The sequence below is a fragment of the Scyliorhinus canicula genome, chromosome 2 (genome assembly GCF_902713615.1).
Source record: "Scyliorhinus canicula chromosome 2, sScyCan1.1, whole genome shotgun sequence".
NCBI lineage: Eukaryota > Metazoa > Chordata > Chondrichthyes > Carcharhiniformes > Scyliorhinidae > Scyliorhinus > Scyliorhinus canicula.
In genome coordinates this window covers 283,133,301-283,160,422 of record NC_052147.1, presented here as the reverse complement: position 1 = coordinate 283,160,422, position 27,122 = coordinate 283,133,301, and the positions used below count along the sequence as shown (strand labels likewise).

Genomic DNA, 27,122 nt, shown 5'->3' with positions numbered 1-27,122 from the left:
GGTAGACCCACAATCCACAAGTTCTGTCACCTAGACCTGTTCCCCTTGTCCTCCAACTTCGTCCGCAGCGAATTGCACAGATCTCCAGGATCGCTGTTTCTGCCTCCAAAGTCACAAGACGGTCTCTCTGGTCGGACACCACCTTCTCCACCTCCTGGATCGTCGCCCCCCCCCCCCCCCCCCCCCAACGTTGGACAAGGCCCCAGAGGTCCTTGAGGCAGAAGCCGAGAGCAGTGGAGCCTCTGGATCGTCCCCCCCCCCCCCCCCACCCCCCCCCCCCCCCGTGTTTCGAGGCACTTTTCCACCGGCTCAAGGGTCCCGCGAAGAGGTACCCCAGCCCCCACAATCACCTTTGTCAAGCCGTTCTGCATTTCTGCCTTTGGTGCCGAAACTCCTCTTGAATGAACCGAATCAATTGCTCCATCTGCAGCTTTACCGCCTACGATGACCCTTCCCCCTGCTTTCCCGCCCACGATGACCCTTCCTCCTGTGGTGAATGTGATTCACACCGGATTATAATCTGTATATACATGTGTCTATATTGTAAGTGCAGTTGCACTACCTGACCACCAGGGGGAGTAGCTCTGGGAATGCTCGAGAATTGTACTGGGCTTCTCCCTTGGCTCCGCCCAGGACTCCTCCCCCTGGAGCTGCTGTATAAAGATCAGTGCCACATGGTCAGCCGGCCAGTTCACCGAAGGTTCAACGGCTAACAGGCTGGCTCTGTTGTGAGTATATTAAAACCGCTATTCTAACCCTACAAGCACGTGTCCATAGAATTGTTGGTTCCAACACCTCCTCCGCCATCTTCGCAACTGGAACTGCGCCACAAGTCTCCCCCAACTCTTTCACTGTTTGCGTTGGGTCTGAGAGCCCGTCAACATGCCTGTCCAGGAGAGAACTTCTTCCCCGTAGCTCTCCGCTCCACGTTTCCACCCAGCCCACCCCAAAAACACAGGTGAAAAGGGCCAAAACCAAAATCTTCAAGCAGGAGCCGCCCTGTGCTTGACCACTCCCTCCATGGCCGCCACCTGAAGTCCCTCCATTCTTCCCCCTGAGGCATGGAGATTGGAGGAGGCCAGTCAGCCCTTCCAGGCTGTTCCATGAACCAATCAGATTACAGTTGATCCGTCTCACAACTTGATTTGGCCATTTCTACTCGGAGTAACAATCTCAGTCTTGGAAACACCGGTTGACCTGAAAGGTTGACAACGTTCTTCAAGGGAGAGTGTTCCAGATTTTCACTGGCCTTTTGTGTGAAGTCCAGGTGAGAGCAGTGGCTCCCCGAGCAATCCGGAACGATGGCAAATGGAGCTGGAAATCTCGCCCGAATTACCTTCGAGAAGCTGGAAGACACTCTGCAGAATACAAAATGGGTTTGGGTCAGAACACAGACTGGGTCAGAGAGAGTTTCCTGCTCTCGTCCCCGACCCACTGACTCTCGCCCCCACCCCCCCCCCAACCCCCCTACCCCCCTTACCCCCCACCCCCCTTACCCCCCCACCCCCTTACCCCCTACCCCCCCCCCCCCTTACCCCCCCCACCCCCCCTACCCCTCTACCCCCCTACCCCCCACCCCCCCGAAAAGCTAGTGGACCGCAAGTGTGATGGCTTTCAAGGCTGAGCAGCTTTTTGATGCTTGCTCTCGAAGCTTCACAATGAAGAGCTGGCGCTGGAGCAGGTCTGGTGGTGAACTTGATTGCTTCACATTTAGGTCCCAGAAGGAGTCAGTTCCTGTAGGGTAGGGCTGGAGTGTGGGATGTATACGGACGTGTTATATTTAGGCTTGGTCCAGGCTGTTGATTCTGAACTCTCTCTGTCTCCTCTCTCTTTGTCTCACTCTCTCTCTCTCTCACTATCTGTCTGTCTCCCTCTCTGTCTGTCTCTGTGTGTGTGTGTCTCTCTCTCACACACACTCTGTCTGTATCTCTCTCTCTGTCGCTCTCTCTGTCTCTCTCTCTTTGTCTCACTCTCTCTCTCTCTCACTCTCTCTCTCACTATCTGTCTGTCTCCCTCTCTGTCTGTCTCTATGTGTGTGTGTCTCTCTCTCTCTCACACTCTCTCTCTGTCTGTCTCTCCCTCCCTCTGTCTTTCTCTCTCTGTATGTGTCTCTCTCTCTCACACACTCTGTCTCTCTCTCTGTCTCTCTCTCTGTCTGTCTCTCTCTGCCTCTCTCTCACTCTGTCTATCTGTCTCTCTCTCTATCTCTGTCTGTCTCTCTCTCTGACTCCCTCTCTCTATCTTTCTCACTGTCTCTCTCACTTTCACTCTGTGTCTCTTTCTGTCTCTCTGACTCTCTCTGACTCTCTCTCCCTGTGACTCTCTCTTTCCTCTCTCTCTCACTCTCTCTCTCTCCCCCCTCTCTCTCTGTCACCCTCTCTCCCTGTCTCTCTCTCTGTCTGTCTATCTGTCTCTGTCTTTATCTCTGTCTCTCTCTCTCTGTGATTCCCTCTCTCTATCTTTCTCACTGTCTCTCTCACTTTCACTCTGAGTCTCTTTCTGTCTCTCTGACTCTCTCTGTCTCTCTCTCTCTGTGACTCTCTCTTTCCTCTCTCACTCTCTTTCTCTCGCTCTCTCTCTCTGACTCTCCCTCTCTCTCACTGTCTCTCTCTCTGACTCTCTTTCCCTTTCTCTCCCTCTCTTCCCCCCTCTCTCTCACTCTCGCTCTCTTTCTCACTGTCTCACTCCCTCTCCACCCCCGCCCTCTCTCTCACTCTCTCTCACTCTCTCTGTCTCTCTCTCTCTGACTCTCTCTTTCCTCTCTCACTCTCTCTCTCTCGCTCTCTCTCTCTGACTCTCTTTCCCTTCCTGTCTCTCTGTCTCGCTCCATCTATCTCTCACTCTCTCTCTCTCTGACTCTCTTGCTCTGATTCTCTCTCTGACTTTCTCTCTCCCCTTCTCTCTCTGTCACCCTCTCTCTCTCTCTTTCTCACTGTCTCTCTTCCCCCCACCCCTCTCTCTCTCTCTCTCTCTTTCTCACTGTCTCACTCCCTCTCTCCCCCCCTCCTCTCTCACTCTCTCTTTCTTTCTCACTGTCTCACTCCCTCTCTCCCCCCCCCCCCCCCCCCCTCTCTCTCTTTCTCACTGACTCACTCCCTCTCTCTCCCGCCCTCTCTCCCTCTCTCTGCAGGTCTGCAGGTTGATGAGAATCTGCAGTTGATGCTGGTGGGGTCACTGATGAGGAAAGTCAAGTCGAGGAACTGGAAGCGACAAAGATATTTCAAGCTGCAGGAGGATTGTATGAGCATCTGGTACCAATCCAAAAAAACTGGGAACCCCAAATCTACCTGTGAGTAACAGCTGGGAGAGGGGACGGAGGAGAAAGGGGATCAGGGTGGGAGGGAGGGGGAGAATAGGCGGGGGGCAGGGGGGGGGGGGTGAAGGAGTGAGTGGAGGGGATGAGTGGGGGGGGTTGAGTGGGGGGGGGGGTGAGTGGGGGGGGTTGAGTGGGGGGGTTGAGTGGGGGGGGGTTAGTGGGGGGATAAGTGGGGGGGGTGATTTGGGGGTGAGTGGGGGGTGAGTGGGGGGGGGGGTGAGTGGGGGGTTGAGTGGGGGGGATGAGTGGGGGGGTTGAGTGGGGGGTGAGTGGGGGGGGGTTGAGTGGGGGGGTGAGTGGGGGGTGAGTGGGGGGGTGAGTGGGGGGTGAGTGGGGGGATATGGGGGGTGAGTGGGGGGTGAGTGGGGGAGGTTGAGTGGGGGGATATGGGGGGATATGGGGGGTGAGGGGGGGTGAGTGGGGGGGGGTTGAGTGGGGGGTGAGTGGGGGGTGAGTGGGGGGTGAGTGGGGGGTGAGTGGGGGGGTTGAGTGGGGGGATATGGGGGGATATGGGGGGTGAGTGGGGGGTGAGTGGGGGGGTGAGTGGGGGGGTGAGTGGGGGTGAGTGGGGGGTGAGTGGGGGGTGAGTGGGGGAGGTTGAGTGGGGGGTGAGTGGGGGGTGAGTGGGGGGTGAGTGGGGGAGGTTGAGTGGGGGTGAGTGGGGGATGAATGGGGGGTGAGTGGGGGGTGAGTGGGGGGTGAGTGGGGGGGTTGAGTGGGGGGTGAGTGGGGGGTGAGTGGGGGGTGAGTGGGGGGGGTTGAGTGGGGGGTGAGTGGGGGGTAAGTGGGGGGGTTGAGTGGGGGGGGGGGTGGGTGAGTGGGGGGGTGAGTGGGGGGTGAGTGGGGGAGGTTGAGTGGGGGGTGAGTGGGGGGTGAGTGGAGGGTGAGTGGGGGGGTTGAGTGGGGGGTGAGTGGGGGGTGAGTGGGGGGTGAGTGGGGGAGGTTGAGTGGGGGGTGAGTGGGGGGTGAATGGGGGGTGAGTGGGGGGTGAGTGGGGGGTGAATGGGGGTTGAGTGGGGGGTGAGTGGGGGGGTGAGTGGGGGGTGATGTGGGGGCGGTTGAGTGGGGGTGCGTGGGGGTGAGTGGAGGGTGAGTTGGGGTTGGGGGGGTGAGTGGGGGGGAGTGGGGGGTGAGTGGGGGAGGTTGAGTGGGGGGTGAGTGGGGGGTGAGTGGGGGGTGAGTGGGGGGGTGAGTGGGGGATGAATGGGGGGTGAGTGGGGGGTGAGTGGGGGGTGAGTGGGGGGGTTGAGTGGGGGGTGCGTGGGGGGTGAGTGGGGGGTTGAGTGGGGGGTGAGTGGGGGGTAAGTGGGGGGGTTGAGTGGGGGGTGAGTGGGGGGTGAGTGTGGGGGTGACGTGGGGGAGGTTGAGTGGGGGGTGAGTGGGGGGTGAGTGGAGGGTGAGTGGGGGGGTTGAGTGGGGGGTGAGTGGGGGGTGAGTGGGGGGTGAGTGGGGGAGGTTGAGTGGGGGGTGAGTGGGGGGTGAATGGGGGGTGAGTGGGGGGTGAATGGGGGTTGAGTGGGGGGTGAGTGGGGGGGTGAGTGGGGGAGGTTGAGTGGGGGTTGAGTGGGGGGTGAGTGGAGGGTGAGTGGGGGGGTTGAGTGGGGGGTGAGTGGGGGGTGAGTGGGGGGGTGAGTGGGGGAGGTTGAGTGGGGGGTGAGTGGGGGGTGAGTGGAGGGTGAGTGGGGGGGGTTGAGTGGGCGGTGAGTGGGGGGTGAGTGGGGGGTGAGTGGGGGGTTAGTGGGGGAGATTGAGTGGGGGGTGAGTGGGGGGTGAGTGGGGGGTGAGTGGGGGAGGTTGAGTGGGCGGTATTGAGTGGGGGGTGAGTGGGGGGTGAATGGGGGGTGAGTGGGGGGTGAATGGGGGGTGAGTGGGGGGTGAATGGGGGGTTGAGTGGGGGGTGAGTGGGGGGGGTGAGTGGGGGGTGAGTGGGGGAGGTTGAGTGGGGGGTGAGTGGGGGGAGTGGGGGGGTTGAGTGGGGGGTGAGTGGGGGGGGTGAGTGGGGGGGGTGAGTGGGGGGGTGAGTGGGGGGGTGAGTGGGGGGGGTGAGTGGGGGGGGTGAGTGGGGGGTGAGTGGGGGGGAGAGTGGGGGGTGTGGGGACGGGTGAGTGGGGGGTTGAGTGGGGGGTGAGTGGGGGGGGGGGGTGAATGGGGGGGGGGGGGGTTTCCACGTGGTGGAGATAATACGGCTTCTGCCCAAAGCACTTGTTTCACCCAGTTGACCTCAGTGGCCACATGACTACGGCAAGCCATGGGACCCAGGAGGCAGCAGCTCAGGAATGTGTTTCTCCAAATATCCCCCCTTTTCATTAAAGGTGAAAAACACTTTGTGTAAACTGTCATTGCAGCCGCAGGTTACCCCTGGCGAACAGGATACTATTCATTCCAGCCGTTCTCACTTTTGTCTGTCCCTACGCAGCCATTGCACACATATCGTTCAAAACTGTCCAGTCTTCTTTGATTTTGTCACGTATGCCGCGACCACTTCCAGCTTCAGTCGCGTCTTAGCTGTTGGAAAGCTCTGTGGTAGTTTGGGTGAGGCGTGACATTAGTTTCTGAGCTGGACTACCTCAGTCGATGAGTTCCTCTGCTCTAGGATTGTTTGTATAAATTGGTGCAGGATCTACCCGGTTTTTGGATGTTCCCTTTGGTAATTTTCACTGCTCCTTCAGCCTTTCCATTTGACTGGGGATAGTGTGGAGATAGTGTGGAGTCTCCTGCTGAATATCCCAATCATTTATGAAGAGCATGAAATCTTCACTTGTGAACTGAGGGCCATTGTTGCTGATCACAATGGCAGGAATGGCAATGACAACTTAAATGTGTTTCCAGGAATTCTCCCACCTCACTGGTGAACACTCTTTGCAGTGCAGAAACAAGTTGTTAAGTCATAGAATCATTGAATCTACAGTACAGAAGGAAGCCATTTGGCCCATCGAGTCTGCACCGGCCCTTGGAAAGAGCACCCTACCCAAGCCCACGCCTCCACCCTATCCCCGTAACCCCACCTAACCTTTGGACTTGGACTCAATTTTTCAATCCACCTAACCTGCACACCTTTGGACTGTGGGAGGAAACCGGAGCACCCGGAGGAAACCCGCGCAGACACGGGGAGAACGTGCAGACTCCGCACAGACAGTGACCCCAAGCCGGGAATTGAACCTGGGACCCTGGAGCTGTGAAGCGACAGTGCTAACCACTGTGCTACCGTGTCTCCTCAATAATATAGATTATTATATTATAATTGGCATTGATTTTCTTCTGGAGAAGAAGCAATGTCCACGGCAATCACGCCCATCTGTACCTCTCAAACAGCCCCCGGAGCATAATCAGCAAATTGCTGCTTTTATCTATCTACACTTTTCAGCATCCGTCCTTCACATTACGGGGAGTAAAGACCTTCACCAGGGCGAGATGTAGAAACATTTCTTCAGTGGTTGGCTTGGGGCAGTGAGATCTCTTCATTGAGGCCCTTTGGGTCTATCCACACTCTCAGCTTTGCAGCAGCTGGTTTCACTCTTCTCCGCGTTGCTGGAGGAGTCGTCACTTCCTGCATTCCTCCCACCTTTCCAAGCTCCTCTGTCTTGTCTCTCAGGCAGGATTGAGAGAGCGGCTCGAAGGCTCCTCAGAACATGGTGATCTGGTCGCACACTCTCCCCTTCTTCAAGATGATATTCACCAGGAAAGCGCCCAAGACCCTTTGAAGACATCTTTGTGATTTTTCCTGGATTTGTTCAGCAGTTAGTGGCTTTGCGCCGTGTGAATCACTGCAAACCGCTTTGGGTACACAGAGGGAGGGGTTACCGGTCCGGGTATTTGACTTGTCCCAGCTGAGATGTGGGCGATTTTGCTTTGTGTTTACCATTTGGAAGCACAGATCTCTTTCTTTCCCATTACACCGGCTCGCAGCTTAGTTTATCCCCTGGGATGAGGAACGTTCCATCACATCGCCTCACCTCTACCTCCGTCTTCGGTTCCGGTCACCATCTGGAGCAATTTCACACAGGTCTGTGAAGATTATGCTGTTGCTTCTAACACCAGTGTTTTATCTGACACTTCATGTTAACGTGATGCTCCTGGGTCATAGAATCATCGAATTTACAGTGCAGAAGGAGGCCATTTGGCCCATCGAGTCTGCACCGACCCTTGGAAAGAGCACCCTACCCAAGCCCACACCTCCACCCAATCCCCGTAACCCAGTAACCCCCACCTAACCTTTTTGGATGCTAAGGGGCAATTTAGCATGGCCAATCCACCTAACCTGCACATCTTTGGACTGTGGGAGGAAACCGGAGCACCCGGATAAACCCACGCAGACATGGGGAGAACGTGCAGACTCCGTAGAGACAGTGGCCCGAGCCGGGAATCGAACCTGGGACCCTGGCGCTGTGAGGCAGCTGTGCTAACCACTGTGCTACCGTGCCGGTCATCATTCCAATAGTCACAAACCATTTTTTTCCTTTGAGACTTGAGGGTGCCACCCTGTTCTGGGGCGTAACCTGCCGCCGGAATTTCCCATTGTGGCCACCCCCTGTTGGCGGGATACCTGCGGGCACGGCTGTACATCCGGCAGAACGGAGAATCCCGCCGGCGCAGAATCCCATCTCTCCAGCTCATCCAGGCATAGCGCCGCAATGGCCAGAAGCGGTACTGCAGCAATCCGCCTCAGCCGAGATCCCGGGACCGCACCTGAGTCAGGTCCCATTGTCCAAGGGGGCGTGAGGCCAGGGGATGTACTGGGGATTGTGAGGTGGGAGGGAGTTCTGTGCATCGGGGATAGATGAGGGGGGGGGGGGGGGGGATGGAGGGTCAGATCTCCCACGGGAGGGATCCCCAAACCTGAGGAGATCTTTCTGCCCGAGGTGGAGATTAATTTATTTTTCGGTTTCCCTCCCTGCTCCCACCTGTGTCTGCCAGCCCACAAATTGAGTGGCAAAGAAGTGGCTTCTTTAGGGGCTTTTAACAGTAACTTCATTTGAAGACTACTTGTCTACTTGTTTAGGGCAGCACGGTAGCATTGTGGTTAGCACTGTGGCTTCACAGCTCCAGGGTCCCAGGTTCGATTCCCGGCTTGGGTCACTGTCTGTGCGGAGTCTGGACGTTCTCCCCGTGTCTGCGTGGGTTTCCTCCCGGTGCTCCGGTTTCCTCCCACAGTCCAAAGATGTGCAGGTTAGGTGGATTGGCCGTGATAAATTGCCCTTAGTGTCCAAAATTGCCCTTAGTGTTGGGTGGGGTTACTGGGTTATGGGGATGGGGGAGGCGTTGACCTTGGGTAGGGTGCTCTTTCCAAGAGCCGGTGCAGACTCGATGGGCCGAATGGCCTCCTTCTGCACTGTAAATTCTATGATAAGACAATAAGCGATTTTCGTTTCATTTCTTTAAGGGCCAGAAATGCAGACCAAGCAGGCCAGCAGCACGGTTCGATTCCCGTACCAGCCTCCCCGGACAGGCGCCGGAATGTGGCGACTAGGGGCTTTTCACAGTAACTTCATTGAAGCCTACTCGTGGCAATAAGCGATTTTCATTCATTTTCAAATGCTGCGCCCTCCGCACAATGAAGTAGTGTCTGGGTCGGGATAAGCAGGATTCCAGAGGGAATCCCATCCATCCAATTTTACCCTCCTCAGACCCCACCTTGGTGTGGTGGGGCGGGGGGGACCGAACAATTCTACCCTTGGTGTTGAACATTCCTCAATAACATTAGGGGGGGGAGGGAGTTCAAAGTGTGCCTTCATGGCCTTAACACCTGCCTCTTTAACCGAGCTTTTGGTTAATGTTCCATTCATCCCCATGTGACTTTGTATAATCCATAGAACCCTTACAATAATAATAATAATCTTTCATTGTCACAAGGATGAAGTTACTGTGAAAAGCCCCTAGTCGCCACATTCCGGCACCTGTTCGGGGAGGCTGGTACGGGAATTGAACCCGCGCTGCTGGCCTTGTTCTGCTTTACAAACCAGCTGTTTAGCCCACTGAGCTAAACCAGCCCAATGCAGAAGGGGGCTTAATTGTTTGTCCTTGTCCATGTGCCTGGAGCACGGGGATGTTTTATCAGGCTAAAGATGTTGTTTATAGAAACGCTGTTGACTGTCCAGTAAAGGAGAGGTTCTGCACTTTGCTCCGCAGTCTCCATCAGTGACATCGAAACCGTTCGTGAGGGGCACCAGTCCGAGGTCCTGCAGAGTCTGGCGGATGAGTTTAATCCCGATCGCTGCTTCACCATCGTATTCCGTGGCAGGCGAGGGAACCTAGATCTCGTGGCAGATTCTGCCCAGCAGGCAGATCGCTGGGTCCAGGGACTCCACAAGCTTATTGAGAACGTCAAAAACATGGACCTGAAGGAGAAGCTCGATCAGTATCCTTTCCCAATCTCTTCTTAATTGTTAATGAGCTTCCTCTGACAGCTATCAGGAAGGAAAATTTCACTGACAGGAGTCAGGATGGCCCCGTTAAAGAGCTCGAGCATCAAACACAAAGCACAGACCCGAGCCTGCTGGGAGTGTTTGATGGGGACAGTGTAGAGGGAGCTTTACTCTGTATCTAACCCCGTGCTGTACCTGTCCTGGGAGTGTTTGATGGGGACAGTGTAGAGGGAGCTTTACTCTGTATCTAACCCCGTGCTGTACCTGTCCTGGGAGTGTTTGATGGGGACAGTGTAGAGGGAGCTTTACTCTGTATCTAACCTCGTGCTGTACCTGTCCTGGGAGTGTTTGATGGGGACAGTGTAGAGGGAGCTTTACTCTGTATCCTAACCCCGTGCTGTACCTGTCCTGGGAGTGTTTGATGGAGACAGTGTAGAGGGAGCTTTACTCTGTATCTAACACCGTGCTGTACCTGTCCTGGGAGTGTTTGATGGGGACAGTGTAGAGGGAGCTTTACTCTGTATCTAACCCCGTGCTGTACCTGTCCTGGGAGAGTTTGATGGGGACTGTGCAGAGGGAGCTTTACTCTGTATCTAACACCGTGCTGTACCTGTCCTGGGAGTGTTTGATGGGGACAGTGCAGAGGGAGCTTTACTCTGTATCTAACCCCGTGCTGTACCTGTCCTGGGAGTGTTTGATGGGGACAGTGTAGAGGGAGCTTTACTCTGTATCTAACCCCGTGCTGTACCTGTCCTGGGAGTGTTTGATGGGGAAAGTGTAGAGGGAGCTTTACTCTGTATCTAACCCCGCGCTGTACCTGTCCTGGGAGTGTTTGATGGGGAAAGTGTAGAGGGAGCTTTACTCTGTATCTAACCCCGTGCTGTACCTGTCCTGGGAGTGTTTGATGGGGACAGTGTAGAGACAGCTTTACTCTGTATCTAACCCCGTGCTGTACCTGTCCTGGGAGTGTTTGATGGGGACTGTGTAGAGGGAGCTTTACTCTGTATCTAACCCCGTGCTGTACCTGTCCTGGGAGTGTTTGATGGGGACAGTGTAGAGACAGCTTTACTCTGTATCTAACCCCGTGCTGTACCTGTCCTGGGTTTGTTTGATGGGGACAGTGTAGAGGGAGCTTTACTCTGTAACTAACCCCGTGCTGTATCTGTCCTGAGAGTGTTTGATGGGGACAGTGTAGATGGAGCTTTACTCTGTATCTAACCCCGTGCTGTACCTGTCCTGGGAGTGTTTGATGGGGACAGTGTAGAGGGAGCTTTACTCTGTATCTAACCCCGTGCTGTACCTGTCCTGGGAGTGTTTGATGGCGACAGTGAGAGGGAGCTTTACTCTGTATCTAACCCCGTGCTGTACCTGTCCTGGGAGTGTTTGATGGGGACAGTGTAGAGGGAGCTTTACTCTGTATCTAACCCCGTGCTGTACCTGTCCTGGGAGTGTTGATGGTGACAGTGCAGAGGGAGCTTTACTCTGTATCTAACCCCGTGCTGTACCTGTCCTGGGAGTGTTTGATGGGGACAGTGAAGAGGGAGCTTTACTCTGTATCTAACCCCGTGCTGTACCTGTCCTGGGAGTGTTTGATGGGGACAGTGCAGAGGGAGCTTTACTCTGTATCTAACCCCGTGCTGTACCTGTCCTGGGAGTGTTTGATGGGGACAGTGTAGAGGGAGCTTTACTCTGTATCTAACCCCGTGCTGTACCTGTCCTGGGAGTGTTTGATGGTGACAGTGCAGAGGGAGCTTTACTCTGTATCTAACCCCGTGCTGTACCTGTCCTGGGAGTGTTTGATGGGGACAGTGCAGAGGGAGCTTTACTCTGTATCTAACCCCGTGCTGTACCTGTCCTGGGAGTGTTTGATGGGGACGGTGTAGAGGGAGCTTTACTCTGTATCTAACCCTGTGCTGTACCTGTCCTGGGAGTGTTTGATGAGTGTTTGATGAGATGGAGTTTTACTCCACATCTCTTGCTCTGGGTTTTTCTTTCCTTAACTCCTCTCTCAGGTGGATTAGTGACTGGTTCCAGAAAGCTGACAAGGATAAGGATGGCCGGATGAACTTTAAGGAAGTGCGGGATTTGCTGAAAATGATGAATGTTGATATGGCTGAAGTCCGCTCCCTGCAGCTTTTCCAGGTGGGTCCCCAACTGCACTCCTGATATGATTGTGGAATGAGAGGTCCTCAGAGCACCGAATGAGTCCATTTGGCCCATCGTGCTGTACTGGCTGAGTTCGCCTGTTAATACTGAACCGCAGATGTTTCGCCAAAACATTGTAAATTAATCTTCAACTAGTAAACGTCCAATTGCCTTTCAAAGGTTCAGATAGAATCTGCTCCTGGACCCTTACCAGGGAATGTGTTTAACTCTGTATATCTCTTCCCTTGTGAGGGATATGGTGCCGGTCCTGTCGTAAAGAATCAGGGAGTCGTCCCAAGGTCCACATGTAGCCCTTTGATTTTAGCCCCACCACAGACAGGATCACCCTTCATTCTTCTAAACTCCAATGAGTGTCGGCCCAACCTCAAGGACACCAGGAGGATTGTGGGAGAAATGCTGTTGAGATAGACGATAATCAGCCATTATCTGTTTGAATGGCGGGGCAGTCTCGATGGGCTGAATGGCCTACTCCCAATCACATTTCTGATGTTTCCATGGAACCTGCTCCATCTTTTTCCATTAAACAACCTCTTCATCCCAGGAATTAGCCGAATGAATCTCCTCTGAATTGCCTCCAATGACAGTATATAAAGATGAGCGAAACTGTACTCGAGGTGGGGTTTTCCCAATGGCTTGTACAGCTGCAGTCTTCCTCATCCCCATACATAGAAACCTCGAGCCTGCTCCCCCATTCATTATGATCGTGGCTGATCATCGAGTTGAACACCCTGACCCCACCTTCCCCCCCATATCCCTCGATCCCTTTAGCCCCAAGAACTGTATCTCGTTCCTTCTTGAAATGACACAACGTTTTGGCCTCAACTACTTTCTGTGGGAGTGAATTCCACAGATTCACCCCTCTCTCTGGGTGAAGAAATGTCTCCTCACCTCAGTCCTACAAGGTTTATCCCTTATCCTCAAACTATGGCCCCTAGTTCTGGACTCCCCCACCATCGGGAACATTCTTTCTGAATCTACCCTGTCTAATCCTGTTAGAATTTTGTGAGTTTCTATGAGATCCCCTCTCACTTTTCTAAACTCCAATCAATATAATCCTAACTAACTCAGTCTCTCCTATCAGATCATACGTCAGTCCCACCATCCCAGGAATCAGTCTGGTAAACCTTCGCTGCGCTCCCTCCATAGCAAGAACATCCTTCCTCAGAGAAGGACACCCAAACTGCACCAATACTCCAGCTGTAACCTCACCAATGCCCAATACAATTGCAGTGAAACATCTCTATTCCTATACTTACATCTTCTCGCTATAAAGGCCAACATAGCGGGGTCCGACCCCAGGGGGGGCCTCCGATGTGGCCTGGTCCGCGATCGGGGCCCACCGATCGGCGGGCCGGCCTCTCTGGTTGGGGGCCTCCTTTCTTCCGCGCCGGTCCTTGTAGCCCTGCGCCCTGTTGCGTCGGGGCTGGCGCGTTGAAGGGAGTCACTGGGCATGCGCGCGTTGGCGCCGGTGCCACTGCGTATGCGCGGACCCCGCGGTGCCTGGTTCACGCCTGGATCAGCAGCTGGGGGGGCGTGGGTCTGCTCCAGTGCCGTGTCGGGGCCAGAATTGCTGATCCTGAGGCCGTGTTGATGCCGTCGAGAAACACGATGGCGTTTCCGACGGCGTCAACACTTAGCCTCAGGACCACAGAATCCCGCCCACCATTTGCCTTCTTTACTGCCGGCTGTACCTGCGCGCTTACTTTCAGCGACTGATGCACGAGGACACCAAGGTCTCGCTGAGTATCCGCCTCTCTCAATTTACACCCATTCAAATAATAATCTGCCTTCCTATTTTTGCTCCCGAAGTGGATAACCTCACATTTACCCACATTATACTGTATCTGCCATGCGTGTGCCCACTCACTCAGCCTGTCCAAATCCCACTGAAGCATCTCTGCATCCTCCTCACAGCTCACCCTCCCACCCAACTTTCATCTGCAAATTTGGAGATAATACATTTAATTCCCTCGTCCAGATCATTAATATATAATGTGAACAGTTGGGGTCCCTGTGGTACCCCACTAGTCACTGTCTGCCAATCGGAATAAGACCCATTTATTCCAACTTTTTGCTTCATGTCTGCTAACCAGCTTTCTATCCATCTCGGGACACTACCCATAATGCCATGTGCTTTAACTTTACACAGTGCTCTGTGAGACCTTGTCGAAAGCCTTCTCAAATTCTCAATTCTGTAAACCATATTCACAGGTTCTCCCTAGTCAACTGTACCAGTTACATCTTCAAAGAGTTCCAGTAGATTTGACAAGCATGATTTTCCTTTTGTCAATCCACGCTGACTTTGTCTGATTTCACCACTGCTTTCCAAATGCTGAGCTATGAAATCCTTGATAATGGATTCTGGCAACTTCCCTCCTACCGACGTTATGCTCACTGGTCTATAGTTCCCTGTTTTCTCTCTCCTTCCCTTTTTGAATATTGGGGTTATATAAACTACCCTCCAATCTGTAGGAAACATTCCAGATTCCAAGAACTTTGGAAAATGGCCACCAATGGATTTACTATTTCTAGGGCCACTTCGTTAAGAACTCTGGGATGAATATTATCAGGCCCTGGAGTTTTGTCCACCTTCAATCCCATTAATTTTCCCAAAACCATTTATTTACTAATACTGGGCGGGATTCTCTGATCTTGAGGCTAAGTGTTGACGTCGTCATAAAGGCCGTCGCGTTTCCCGACAGTGTCAACATAATAATAATCGCTTATTGTCACAAGTGGGCTTCAATGAAGTTACTGTGAAAAGCCCCTAGTCGCCACATTCCGGCGCCTGTTCGGGGAGGCTGGTACGGGAATTGAACCCGCGCTGCTGGCCTTGTTCTGTGTTACAAGCCAGCGAATTAGCCCACTGTGCTAAACACTGCCTCAGGATCAGCAATTCTGGCCCCTACAGGGGGCCAGCACGGCACTGGAGCGACCCACGCCGCTCCAGCTGCTGATCCCAGAATCAACTGGGTGCCGCGGGGTCCGAGCATGCGCAGTGGCTCCCTTCTCCGCGCCGGCCCCGACGCAACATGGCGCAGGGCTACAGGGGCCGGCGAGGAAGAAAGGAGGCCCCCAGTACCAGAGGCCGGCCTTCCAATCGGTGGGCCCCGATCGCGGGCCAGGCCACAACGGAGGCCCCCCTCCACAGGGTTGCACCCCCTCTCCCCCCTCCCCCCCCCCCCCCCAGGCTGTCCCCGGACCCTTCCATGCCGAGGTCCCCAGCCGGCGCTGTGCTGACCGCGCCGGCGCCAATGTGCGCCGACTCTCCCCCCTGCGCAGAATCGCGTCCTGGTGCGGGGCAGCGTGGCGCGATTCACGTCGGCCACGGCGATTCTCTGGCCCGGCGTCGGGCTGAGAGAATCCCGCCCACTAATTTTCTTCAGCTCACTAAAATCTGTGTTTCTCAGAAGTGAATAATATTGTGAAAAGCCCCTAGTCGCCACATTCCGGCGCCTGTTCGGGGAGGCTGGTACGGGAATTGAACCCGCGTTGCTGTCTTGTTCTGCATTACAAGCCAGCTATTTAGCCCACTGTGCTAAACCAGCCTGTCTTTGTGGAGACAGAAGCAAAGTATGAATTTAGTTCCTTCGCCATTTCTTTGTTCCCTGTTATGAATTCCCCCGTTTCTGACTAAGGGGCCGACATTAGTTTTTATTAATCTTTTTCTCTTTACATATCTATAGAAACTTTTACCGTCAGTTTTTATGTTCCCGCTAACTTACTTTCAAATTGTATTTTCCCCTTCTTAATCAATCCCATGGTCTGCCTTTGCTGAACTTTAAACTGTCCCAACCCTCAGTTCTATTGCCTTTTCTTTAACTAATTGTATGTCTTTACTTTGAATCTAATACTATCTCCAATTTCCCTCAGCTCCCTTTGTACTGTTGAGCCAAATAGGAATAAACAACTTTTGGAGTTCACCTATTCATTTCTTGAATGCCTGCAATTGCCTGTCCGCTGTCCTTTCTTTCCGGAATGTTTCCCAGTCAGTTAGAGCCAGCTCATGCCTCATACCATCATAGTTACCTTTACTGAGGTTCAGGACTCTGGTCTCAGAAACAACTACTTCACTATTCATCTTGATAAAGAATTCTATCATGTTATGGTCACTCATTCCCAAGGGTACTTTCACAACTAGATTACCAACTAATCCTTTCTCATTGCACAAAACCCAGTCCAAGACGGCCTGTTCTCTTGTTGGTTCCTCAACATACTGGTTCAGAAAACCATTCCGAATACACTCCAGAAATTCCTCCTCTATTGCACTGTGACTAATTTGACCCACCCAATCTATATGCAGATTAGAGTTACCCATAATCACAGATGTTCCTTTATCAAATACATCTCTGATTTCCTGTCTAGTGTTATTCCCAACATTACCGCTGCAGTTTGGTAGTCTGTATTCCACCCTTATGAATGGCTTTTGCCTCTTGATATTTATGAGGTCTCACATGAACTGAGGATAAATAACCTGAATGAATAATCTGAATTAATTACCTTAGAATTCTGTGTACATTTTAATCCCCTTATTTAAGGAAAGGTTGTCATTGCAGACAGCACAGAGGAGATTTCCCAGCATGACCCTGGGTATGGAGTGACTGCCATCAAATGCATCTTAAATAAGCACCCCCTTATTCTGAGATGGTGCCCTCTGGTCCTATACTCTCCCATGAGTAATGGCACAGTAGCACAGTGGTTAGCGCTGTTGCTTCACAGCTCCAGGGTCCCAGATTCCCGGCTTGGGTCACTGTCTGTGCGGAGTCTGCACGTTCTCCCCGTGTCTGCGTGGGTTTCCTCCGGGCGCTCCGGTTTCCTCCCACAAGTCCCGAAAGACATGTTGTTGGGTGAATTGGACATTCTGAATTCTCCCTCTGAACAGGTGCCGGAATGTGGCGACTAGAGGCTTTTCACAGTAACCTCATTGCAGTGTTAATGTAAGCCTACTTGTGACACTAATAAAATGATTGTTAAAGAGTGGAAACATCCTTACCCTGTTTAACCCCCTAAGAATCTTACATGTTTCAATCAGATCACCTCTCATTCTTCTGAAATAATATAATAATCGCTTATTGTCACAAGTAGGCTTCAATGAAGTTACTGTGAAAAGACCCTAGATACCACATTCCAGCGCCTGTTCAGGGAGGCCGGTACGGGAATTGAACCCGCGCTGCTGCCAGCTGTTTAGCCAGCTGTGCTCGACCCAACGTGTTTAATCTGTCCTTCTCTCAGAAAGTGGTGGATCTTTGGAATTATTTATCCCAGGAAGCTGTGGATGCTGAGTCCTCGAACATTTTCCAGGCCGAGATTGAGAGGCTTTTAATCACTTGGGGACTGAAGGATGTGGTGATGTGCATCACTGTAAATACACAAGGGGTTAACGTAAATACACGTAGACTAGCTAGACACTAGAGGGAGCTCCAGAGACATGACACACAGACAGTCAACCAATAGGTCAGTTAGATAGGACACGACCAATGGGCATTCACGATACACACAGAGGTGACACTACCACAGGGGGGCATTACACCAACCCATATATAAGGACACAGCACACATGATCTTCCTCTTTCCAGTGGAGATGCTTAGTGAGTACACAGGGTTGATTTGAAACACATCACACCAACCACGTGGATTGTAGCAGACTGGTTAGTCTGAGTAGCTGTAGCAGGATTAACAGGAGAGTCGAATCCAAGTAGGAGAATCGTTAACAGATTAATAAATATGTTAAAGCTATCTCCAAGTCTGAACCTTCCTTTGTCAGAGAGCACATCAAGGAAGCAGCTTATGCTATGTCAAGAGCGTAACAAAACGCGGGGAATGAAGGGTTACGGAGAGACGGCAGGAAAGTGGATTTTAGTGAGTGTGAGATCAGCCATGATCTTAGTAAATGCCGGAGCAGGCTTGAAGGGCCGAATGGCCTCCTCCTGTTCCTATTCCTTATGGTCTCACGATTGGTTGGTGCTCTCAATGGCATTCTCTGATAGATCCTGCCAAAGGCTCTCTTGGTATGTTGGGTTGACAGCTATCCTGCGATCGCCTGATCAAACAGTTATTTCTGCGTCTTTCAGATGGCAGACAAGTCACGATCAGGAACACTGGAGGGAGATGAGTTTGTTTTGTTTTATAAAGCGCTAACTCACCGTGATGACATTCACCGACTCTTCAATGAGTTCTCCAAAGACAAGAAGAAGCTGACGCTCCTCGAGTTTGTCGACTTTCTGACGTGTGAACAGCTCGAGCAGATAGACAATGTGGAGATGTTTTCCATGGACCTAATTGCCAGATATGAGCCATCAGAGACAGGTACTGCTCCCACTTAGACTAAACATCCTGTCATGTGACAGGCGCACCTACTCCAGGCTGACACGATCCGCAGAGAGAAGAAAATCCCCCCCCCCCCCACTGTATTAAATGGGAGACGCCTTATCTTGAAACTGTAACATCTCCTTCAGATTCCCCCACAGGGGGAATATCTTCTCAGCATCCACCCTCAGGACCATAGAAACATGGAAAATAGGAGCAGGAGGAGGCCATTCGGCCCTTTGAGCCTGCTCCGCCATTCATTATGATCATGGCTGATCAGCCAGCTCAGTAATCTGACCCCACATTCCCCCATCCCGATATCCTTTGATCCTCTTGCTCCAAAGTGCGATATATCTAACTGCTTCTCGATAGCATACAACACTGGAGGGAGATGAGTTTGATAGGGGCTGGATTAGCACAGTGGGCTAAATAGCTGACTTGCAAAGCAGAACAAGGCCAGCAGCCTGGGTTCAATTCCCGTACCGGCCTCCCCGAACAGGCGGCGGACTGTGGCGACTAGGGGCTTTTCACAGTAACTTAATTGAAGCCTACTCGTGACAATAAGAGATAATTATGATTACAATGTTCAGATTTCAGCTACTTCCTGTGGTAATGAATTCCACAGGCTCACCTCTCTTTGGGTGAAGAAATATCTCCTTATCTCTGTCTGAAATGGATTACCCTGAATCCTCAGCCTGTGACCCCTGGTTCTGGACACGCCCAACATCAGGAACATCCTTCCCGGGTGCGGTGGTTGGCACTGGGACTACGGGGCTGAGTTCCCAGGTTCAATCCCGGCTCTGGGTCACTGTCCGTGTGGAGTTTGCACATTCTCCCCATGTCTGCGTGGGTTTCGCCCCCACAACCCAAAGATGTGCAGGGTCGGTGGATTGGCCACGCTAAATTGCCCCTTAATTGGAAAAGAACATAATTGGGTATTCTAAATTTATAAAAGAAAAGAAAAAAAGGAACATCCTTCCTGCATCTACCCTGTCTAGCCCTGTTAGAATTTTATAAGTCTCTATGAGATCCCCCCTCATTCTTCTGAACTCCAGCGAGAACAATCCCAACCTCGTCAATCTCTCCTCATGTGACAGTCCCGCCATCCAGGAATCAGTCTGGTAAACCTTCGCTGCACTCCCTCGAGAGCAAGAACATCCTTCCTCAGAGACGGAGACCGAAACTGCGCACAATATTCCAGGTGTGGCCTCACCAAGGCCCTGTATAATTGCAGCAACACATCCCAGCTTCTATACCCGAAACCTCTCGCAATGAAGGCCAACATATCATTAGCCTTCTTTACCGCCTGCTGCACCTGCATGCTTACCTTCAGCAAATGGGGCACAAGGACACCCAGGTCCCGCTGCACACTCCCCTCTCCCAATTTACAGCCATTCAGGTAGTAATCTGCCTTCCTGTTTTGGCTTCCAAAGTGGATAATCTCACATTTATCTACACTATACTGCAACTGCCATGCATTTGTCCACTTCCTCAACCTGTCCAAATCCCATTGCTCATCCTCCCATCCAGCTTTGTGTCCTCTGCAAACATGGAGATAATCATCACCGGCCTTTTTACCTCAGGAGGGTTACACTGGCGTTGCAATCAGATTCCTGCATCCCAGTGCTGAGGGAGCGCTGTGTCCCAGTGCTGAGGGAGCGCTGTGTCCCAGTGCTGAGGGAGCGCTGTGTCCCAGTGCTGAGGGAGCGCTGTGTCCCAGTGCTGAGGGAGCGCTGTGTCCCAGTGCTGAGGGAGCGCTGTGTCCCAGTGCTGAGGGAGAGCTGTGTCCCAGTGCTGAGGGAGCGCTGTGTCCCAGTGCTGAGGGAGAGCTGTGTCCCAGTGCTGAGGGAGCGCTCTGTCCAGTGCTGAGGGAGCGCTGTGTCCCAGTGCTGAGGGAGCTCTGTGTCCCAGTGCTGAGGGAGCTCTGTGTCCCAGTGTTTAGGGAGAGCTGTGTCCCAGTGCTGAGGGAGCGCTGTGTCCCAGTGCTGAGGAGCGCTGTGTCCCAGTACTGAGGGAGCGCTGTGTCCCAGTGCTGAGGGAGCTCTGTGTCCCAGTGCTGAGGGAGCGCTGTGTCCCAGTGCTGAGGGAGAGCTGTGTCCCAGTGCTGAGGGAGCGCTGTGTCCCAGTGCTGAGGGGAGCTCTGTGTCCCAGTGCTGAGGGAGCGCTGTGTCCCCAGTGCTGAGGGAGAGCTGTGTCCCAGTGCTGAGGGAGCTCTGTCCCAGTGCTGAGGAGCGCTGTGTCCCAGTGCTGAGGGAGCGCTGTGTCCCAGTGCTGAGGGGCGCTGTGTCCCAGTGCTTAGGGAGCGCTGTGTCCCAGTGCTGAGGGAGAGCTGTGTCCCAGTGCTGAGGGAGAGCTCTGTCCCAGTGCTGAGGAGCGCTGTGTCCCAGTGCTGAGGGAGCGCTGTGTCCCAGTGCTGAGGGAGCGCTGTGTCCCAGTGCTGAGGGAGCGCTGTGTCCCAGTGCTGAGGGAGCGCTGTGTCCCGTGCTGAGGGAGCGCTGTGTCCCAGTGTTGAGGGGAGCTGCTGTCCCAGTGCTGAGGGAGCGCTGTGTCCCAGTGCTGAGGGAGCGCTGATGTCCCAGTGCTGAGAGGAGCGCTGTGTCCCAGTGCTGAGGGAGCGCTGTGTCCCATTGCTGAGGGAGCGCTGTGCCCAGTGCTGAGGGAGCGCTGTGTCCAGTGCTGAGGGAGCGCTGTGTCCCAGTGCTGAGGGAGCGCTGTGTCCCAGTGCTGAGGGAGCGCTGTGCCCCAGTGCTGAGGGAGCGCTGTGTCCCAGTGCTGAGGGAGCGCTGTGTCCCAGTGCTGAGGGAGAGCTGTGTCCCAGTGCTGAGGGAGCGCTGTGTCCCAGTGCTGAGGGAGCTCTGTGTCCCAGTGCTGAGGGAGCTCTGTGTCCCAGTGCTGAGGGAGCGCTGTGTCCCAGTGCTGAGGGAGCGCTGTGTCCCAGTGCTGAGGGAGCGCTGTGTCCCAGTGCTGAGGGAGCGCTGTGTCCCAGTGCTGAGGGAGCGCTGTGTCCCAGTGCTGAGGGAGCGCTGTGTCCCAGTGCTGAGGGAGCTCTGTGTCCCAGTGCTGAGGGAGAGCTGTGTCCCAGTGCTGAGGGAGCGCTGTGTCCCAGTGCTGAGGGAGCGCTCTGTCCCAGTGCTGAGGGAGCTCTGTGTCCCAGTGTTTAGGGAGAGCTGTGTCCCAGTGCTGAGGGAGCGCTGTGTCCCAGTGCTGAGGGAGCGCTGTGTCCCAGTGCTGAGGGAGCGCTGTGTCCCAGTGCTTGAGGGAGCGCTGTGTCCCAGTGCTGAGGGAGCGCTCTGTCCCAGTGCTGAGGGAGCGCTGTGTCCCAGTGCTGAGGGAGAGCTGTGTCCCAGTGCTGAGGGAGCGCTGTGTCCCAGTGCTGAGGGAGCGCTGTGTCCCAGTGCTGAGGGAGCTCTGTGTCCCAGTGCTGAGGGAGCTCTGTGTCCCAGTGCTGAGGGAGAGCTGTGTCCCAGTGCTGAGGGAGCGCTGTGTCCCAGTGCTGAGGGAGCGCTGTGTCCCAGTGCTGAGGGAGAGCTGTGTCCCAGTGCTGAGGGAGCGCTGTGTCCCAGTGCTGAGGGAGCGCTGTGTCCCAGTGCTGAGGGAGCGCTGTGTCCCAGTGCTGAGGGAGCGCTGTGTCCCAGTGCTGAGGGAGAGCTGTGTCCCAGTGCTGAGGGAGAGCTGTGTCCCAGTGCTGAGGGAGCTCTGTGTCCCAGTGCTGAGGGTGTCCCAGTGCTGAGGGAGCGCTGTGTCCCAGTGCTGAGGGAGCGCTGTGTCCCAGTGCTGAGGGAGCGCTGTGTCCCAGTGCTGAGGGAGCGCTGTGTCCCAGTGCTGAGGGAGCTCTGTGTCCCAGTGCTGAGGGAGCGCTGTGTCCCAGTGCTGAGGGAGCGCTGTGTCCCAGTGCTGAGGGAGCGCTGTGTCCCAGTGCTGAGGGAGCGCTGTGTCCCAGTGCTGAGGGAGCGCTGTGTCCCAGTGTTTAGGGAGAGCTGTGTCCCAGTGCTGAGGGAGCGCTGTGTCCCAGTGTTTAGGGAGAGCTGTGTCCCAGTGCTGAGGGAGCTCTGTGTCCCAGTGCTGAGGGAGCGCTGTGTCCCAGTGCTGAGGGAGAGCTGTGTCCCAGTGCTGAGGGAGCGCTGTGTCCCAGTGCTGAGGGAGCGCTGTGTCCCAGTGCTGAGGGAGCGCTGTGTCCCAGTGCTGAGGGAGAGCTGTGTCCCAGTGCTGAGGGAGCGCTGTGTCCCCGTGCTGAGGGAGAGCTGTGTCCCAGTGCTGAGGGAGCGCTGTGTCCCAGTGCTGAGGGAGCGCTGTGTCCCAGTGCTGAGGGAGCGCTGTGTCCCAGTGCTGAGGGAGCGCTGTGTCCCAGTGCTGAGGGAGCTCTGTGTCCCAGTGCTGAGCGAGAGCTGTGTCCCAGTGCTGAGGGAGCGCTGTGTCCCAGTGCTGAGCGAGAGCTGTGTCCCAGTGCTGAGGGAGCGCTGTGTCCCAGTGCTGAGGGAGCGCTGTGTCCCAGTGCTGAGGGAGCTCTGTGTCCGAGTGCTGAGGGTGTCCCAGTGCTGAGGGTGTCCCAGTGCTGAGGGAGCGCTGTGTCCCAGTGCTGAGGGTGTCCCAGTGCTGAGGGAGCGCTGTGTCCCAGTGCTGAGGGTGTCCCAGTGCTGAGGGAGCGCTGTGTCCCAGTGCTGAGGGAGCGCTGTGTCCCAGTGCTGAGGGAGCGCTGTGTCCCAGTGCTGAGGGAGCGCTGTGTCCCAGTGCTGAGGGAACTCTGTGTCCCAGTGCTGAGGAGAGCGGTGTCCCAGTGCTGAGGGAGCTCTGTGTCCCAGTGCTGAGGGAGCGCTGTGTCCCAGTGCTGAGGGAGCGCTGTGTCCCAGTGCTGAGGGAGAGCTGTGTCCCAGTGCTGAGGGAGCTCTGTGTCCCAGTGCTGAGGGAGCTCTCTGTCCCAGTGCTGAGGGAGCGCTGTGTCCCAGTGCTGAGGGAGCGCTGTGTCCCAGTGCTGAGGGAGCGCTGTGTCCCAGTGCTGAGGGAGCGCTGTGTCCCAGTGCTGAGGGAGCTCTGTGCCCCAGTGCTGAGGGAGCTCTGTGTCCCAGTGCTGAGGGAGAGCTGTGTCCCAGTGCTGAGGGAGCTCTGTGTCCCCAGTGCTGAGGGAGCGCTGTGTCCCAGTGCTGAGGGAGCGCTGTGTCCCAGTGCTGAGGGAGCGCTGTGTCCCAGTGCTGAGGGAGAGCTGTGTCCCAGTGCTGAGGGAGCGCTGTGTCCCAGTGCTGAGGGAGAGCTGTGTCCCAGTGCTGAGGGTGTCCCAGTGCTGAGGGAGCGCTGTGTCCCAGTGCTGAGGGAGCGCTGTGTCCCAGTGCTGAGGGAGCGCTGTGTCCCAGTGCTGAGGGAGCTGTGTCCCAGTGCTGAGGGAGCGCTGTGTCCCAGTGCTGAGGGAGCGCTGTGTCCCAGTGCTGAGGGAGCGCTGTGTCCCAGTGCTGAGGGAGCGCTGTGTCCCAGTGCTGAGGGAGCGCTGTGTCCCAGTGCTGAGGGAGCTCTGTGTCCCAGTGCTGAGGGAGCGCTCTGTCCCAGTGCTGAGGGAGCGCTGTGTCCCAGTGCTGAGGGAGCGCTGTGTCCCAGTGCTGAGGGAGAGCTGTGTCCCAGTGCTGAGGGAGCGCTGTGTCCCAGTGCTGAGGGAGCGCTGTGTCCCAGTGCTGAGGGAGAGCTGTGTCCCAGTGCTGAGGGAGCGCACTGTCCCAGTGTTTAGGGAGAGCTGTGTCCCAGTGCTGAGGGAGCGCTGTGTCCCAGTGCTGAGGGAGAGCTGTGTCCCAGTGCTGAGGGAGCGCACTGTCCCAGTGTTTAGGGAGAGCTGTGTCCCAGTGCTGAGGGAGCGCACTGTCCCAGTGCTGAGGGAACTCTGTGTCCCAGTGTTTAGGGAGTGCTGTGTCCCAGTGCTGAGGGAGCGCTGTGTCCCAGTGCTGAGGGAGCGCTGTGTCCCAGTGTTTAGGGAGTGCTGTGTCCCAGTGTTTAGGGAGAGCTGTGTCCCAGTGCTGAGGGAGCTCTGTGTCCCAGTACTGAGGGAGAGCTCTGTCCCAGTGCTGAGGGTGTCCCAGTGCTGAGGGAGAGCTGTGTCCCAGTGTTTAGGGAGCGCTGTGTCCCAGTGGTGAGGGAGCGCTGTGTCCCAGTGCTGAGGGAGCCCTGTGTCCCAGTGCTGAGGGTGTCCCAGTGCTGAGGGAGAGCTGTGTCCCAGTGTTTAGGGAGTGCTGTGATGTTCAGTCCCTTGATTGTCCGAGAGGTGATTTTTGATTTTCCTGCTGACTTTGTATCTCTGATGTTTGAATAATCCGTTAATTTATTTACCACCCGTATGTTTTCAGCCAGGAAGCTTCATGCGATGACCCTCGATGGGTTCCTCATGTACCTCTGCTCTCCTGATGAGTCTATCTTTAATTCAAAACATGAGTCTCGATACCAGGACATGTCACAGCCAATCTGCCATTACTTTATCTCTTCATCGCACAACACATATCTGACGGAGGATCAGCTGTGTGGACACAGCAGCGTGGAAGGTTACATCAGGTATTGACACAACTCATCATACTCACTGGATGCTACAGTTTACCCAGATCTTCATTTTCACTGAGTCCCATTCCCCAATCACCCCTTTACTCACCTTACTGGGACCTGCTCCATCTTTGCATTGATACTAAAATGTGCATCCTTGTTTTCAAATCATCTGTGATCTCTGCAATCTCCTCCATTACCAATCCCCCAAATCTCTGCAATCTCCTCCAATCCCTCAATCCCCCCCCTCCGAATCTCTGTAATCTCTTCCATTACCAATCTACTTCTAATCTCTGCAATCTCTTCCATTACCAATCACCCCGAATCTCTGAAATCTCTTCCATTACCAATCCTCCCGAATCTCTGAAATCACCTCCATTACCAATCCCCTTCTAATCTCTGAATCTCCTCCAATCCCTCAATCCTCCCAATCTCTGTAATGTCCCAAAGCCACCAATCCTCTTTGAATCTCTGCAATCCCCTCCAATCCCTCAATCCTCCATGATCTCTACAATCCCCTCCAGTCCCTCCCTCTATCTTCCATGATCTCTACAATCCCCTCCAATCCCTCTATCCTCCATGATCTCTACAATCCCCTCCAATCCCTCTATCTTCCATGATCTCTACAATCCCCTCCAATCCCTCTATCCTCCATGATCTCTGCAATCCCCTCCAGTCCCTCAATCCCCCATGATCTCTACAATCCTCTCCAACCCCTCAACCCCCTCATGATCTCTACAATCCTCTCCAACCCCTCAACCCCCCCCATGATCTCTACAATCCTCTCCAACCCCTCAACCCCCTCATGATCTCTACAATCCTCTCCAACCCCTCAACCCCCCCATGATCTCTACAATCCCCTCCAGTCCCTCAATCCTCCATGCTCTCTACAATTCCCTCCAGTCCCTCAATCCTCCTTGCTCTCTACAATCCTCTCAAACCCCTCTATCCCTCATGATCTCTACAATCCCCTCCAGTCCCTCAATCCCTCATGATCTCTACAATCCCCTCCAGTCCCTCAATCCTCCATGCTCTCTACAATCCCCTCCAATCCCTCAAAATCCATGATCTCTGCAATCCTCTCCAGTCCCTCAATCCTCCATGATCTCTGCAATCCTCTCCAGTCCCTCAATATTCCCTGATCTTTCCAATCTTCTCTGATCACTCAATCCTCTGCGATTTCTACAATCTCCTCCAATCGTCCCAATCCATAGAATAATAATAATAATCTTTATTGTCACAAGTAGGCTTACATTAACACTGCAATGAAGTTACTGTGAAAAGCCCCTAGTCGCCACACTTCCGGCGTCTGTTCGGATACACAGAGGGAGAATTCAGAATGTCCAATTCACCTAACAAGCACGTCTTTCAGGACTGTGGGAGGAAACCGGAGCACCCGGAGGAAACCCACGCAGACGCGGGGAGAACGTGCAGACTCCGCACAGACAGTGACCCAAGCTGGGAATGGAACCAGGGACCCTGGAGCTGCGAAGCAACAGTGCTACCCACTGTGCTACTGTGCCGTCCACCTCCCTGATCTCTGCAATCTCCTCCAATCCCCAAAATCCTCAGAGATAGCTGCAATCGCCTTCAGTGCCTTAATCCTCCATGATCTGTGCAATCTCCTCTAATGGCTCGATTTCAGCAATCTCTTATAATCCTTCAATTCTCCGTGATTTGTTCAATCTCCTCCAATGCCTCAATTCTCTATGATGTCTGCCATCTCCTCCAATCCCTCCAACCTCTCTAATCTCTGCCATCTCCTCCAATCCTCCAACCTCTCTAATCTCTGCCATCTCCTCCAACCCCTCCAACCTCACTACTCTCTGCCATCTCCTCCAATCCTCCAACCTCTCTAATCTCTGCCATCTCCTCCAATCCTCCAACCTCTCTAATCTCTGCCATCTCCTCCAATCCCTCCAACCTCTCTAATCTCTGCCATCTCCTCCAATCCTCCAACCTCTCTAATCTCTGCCATCTCCTCCAATCCTCCAACCTCTCTAATCTCTGCCATCTCCTCCAATCCTCCAATCTCTCTAATCTCTGCCATCTCCTCCAATCCTCCAACCTCTCTAATCTCTGCCATCTCCTCCAATCCTCCAACCTCGCTAATCTCTGCCATCTCCTCCAATCCTCCAACCTCTCTAATCTCTGCCATCTCCTCCAATCCTCCAACCTCTATAATCTCTGCCATCTCCTCCAATCCCTCCAACCTCTCTAATCTCTGCCATCTCCTCCAATCCCTCCAACCTCTCTAATCTCTGCCATCTCCTCCAATCCCTCCAACCTCTCTAATCTCTGCCATCTCCTCCAATCCCTCCAACCTCTCTAATCTCTGCCATCTCCTCCAATCCCTCCAACCTCTCTAAGCTCTGCCATCTCCTCCAATCCCTCCAACCTCTCTAATCTCTGCCATCTCCTCCAACCCCTCCTACCTCTATAATCTCTGCCATCTCCTCCAATCC

General features: G+C 54.3%; 1 protein-coding gene across 1 annotated transcript in view; it reads left to right on the top strand.

Annotated features, from left to right (window-relative positions):
• Positions 1-1,301: 1,301 nt before the first annotated feature.
• Positions 1,302-27,122, top strand: part of plcd4b (phospholipase C, delta 4b) — a 105,009-nt gene continuing 79,188 nt past the window's right edge. The window contains exons 1-6 of the mRNA XM_038790315.1: positions 1,302-1,382; positions 3,124-3,289; positions 9,443-9,671; positions 11,691-11,820; positions 17,916-18,150; positions 24,471-24,672. Coding sequence (XP_038646243.1) covers positions 1,302-1,382; positions 3,124-3,289; positions 9,443-9,671; positions 11,691-11,820; positions 17,916-18,150; positions 24,471-24,672 — 1,043 coding nt within the window. The remainder of the gene's footprint in view (positions 1,383-3,123; positions 3,290-9,442; positions 9,672-11,690; positions 11,821-17,915; positions 18,151-24,470; positions 24,673-27,122) is intronic.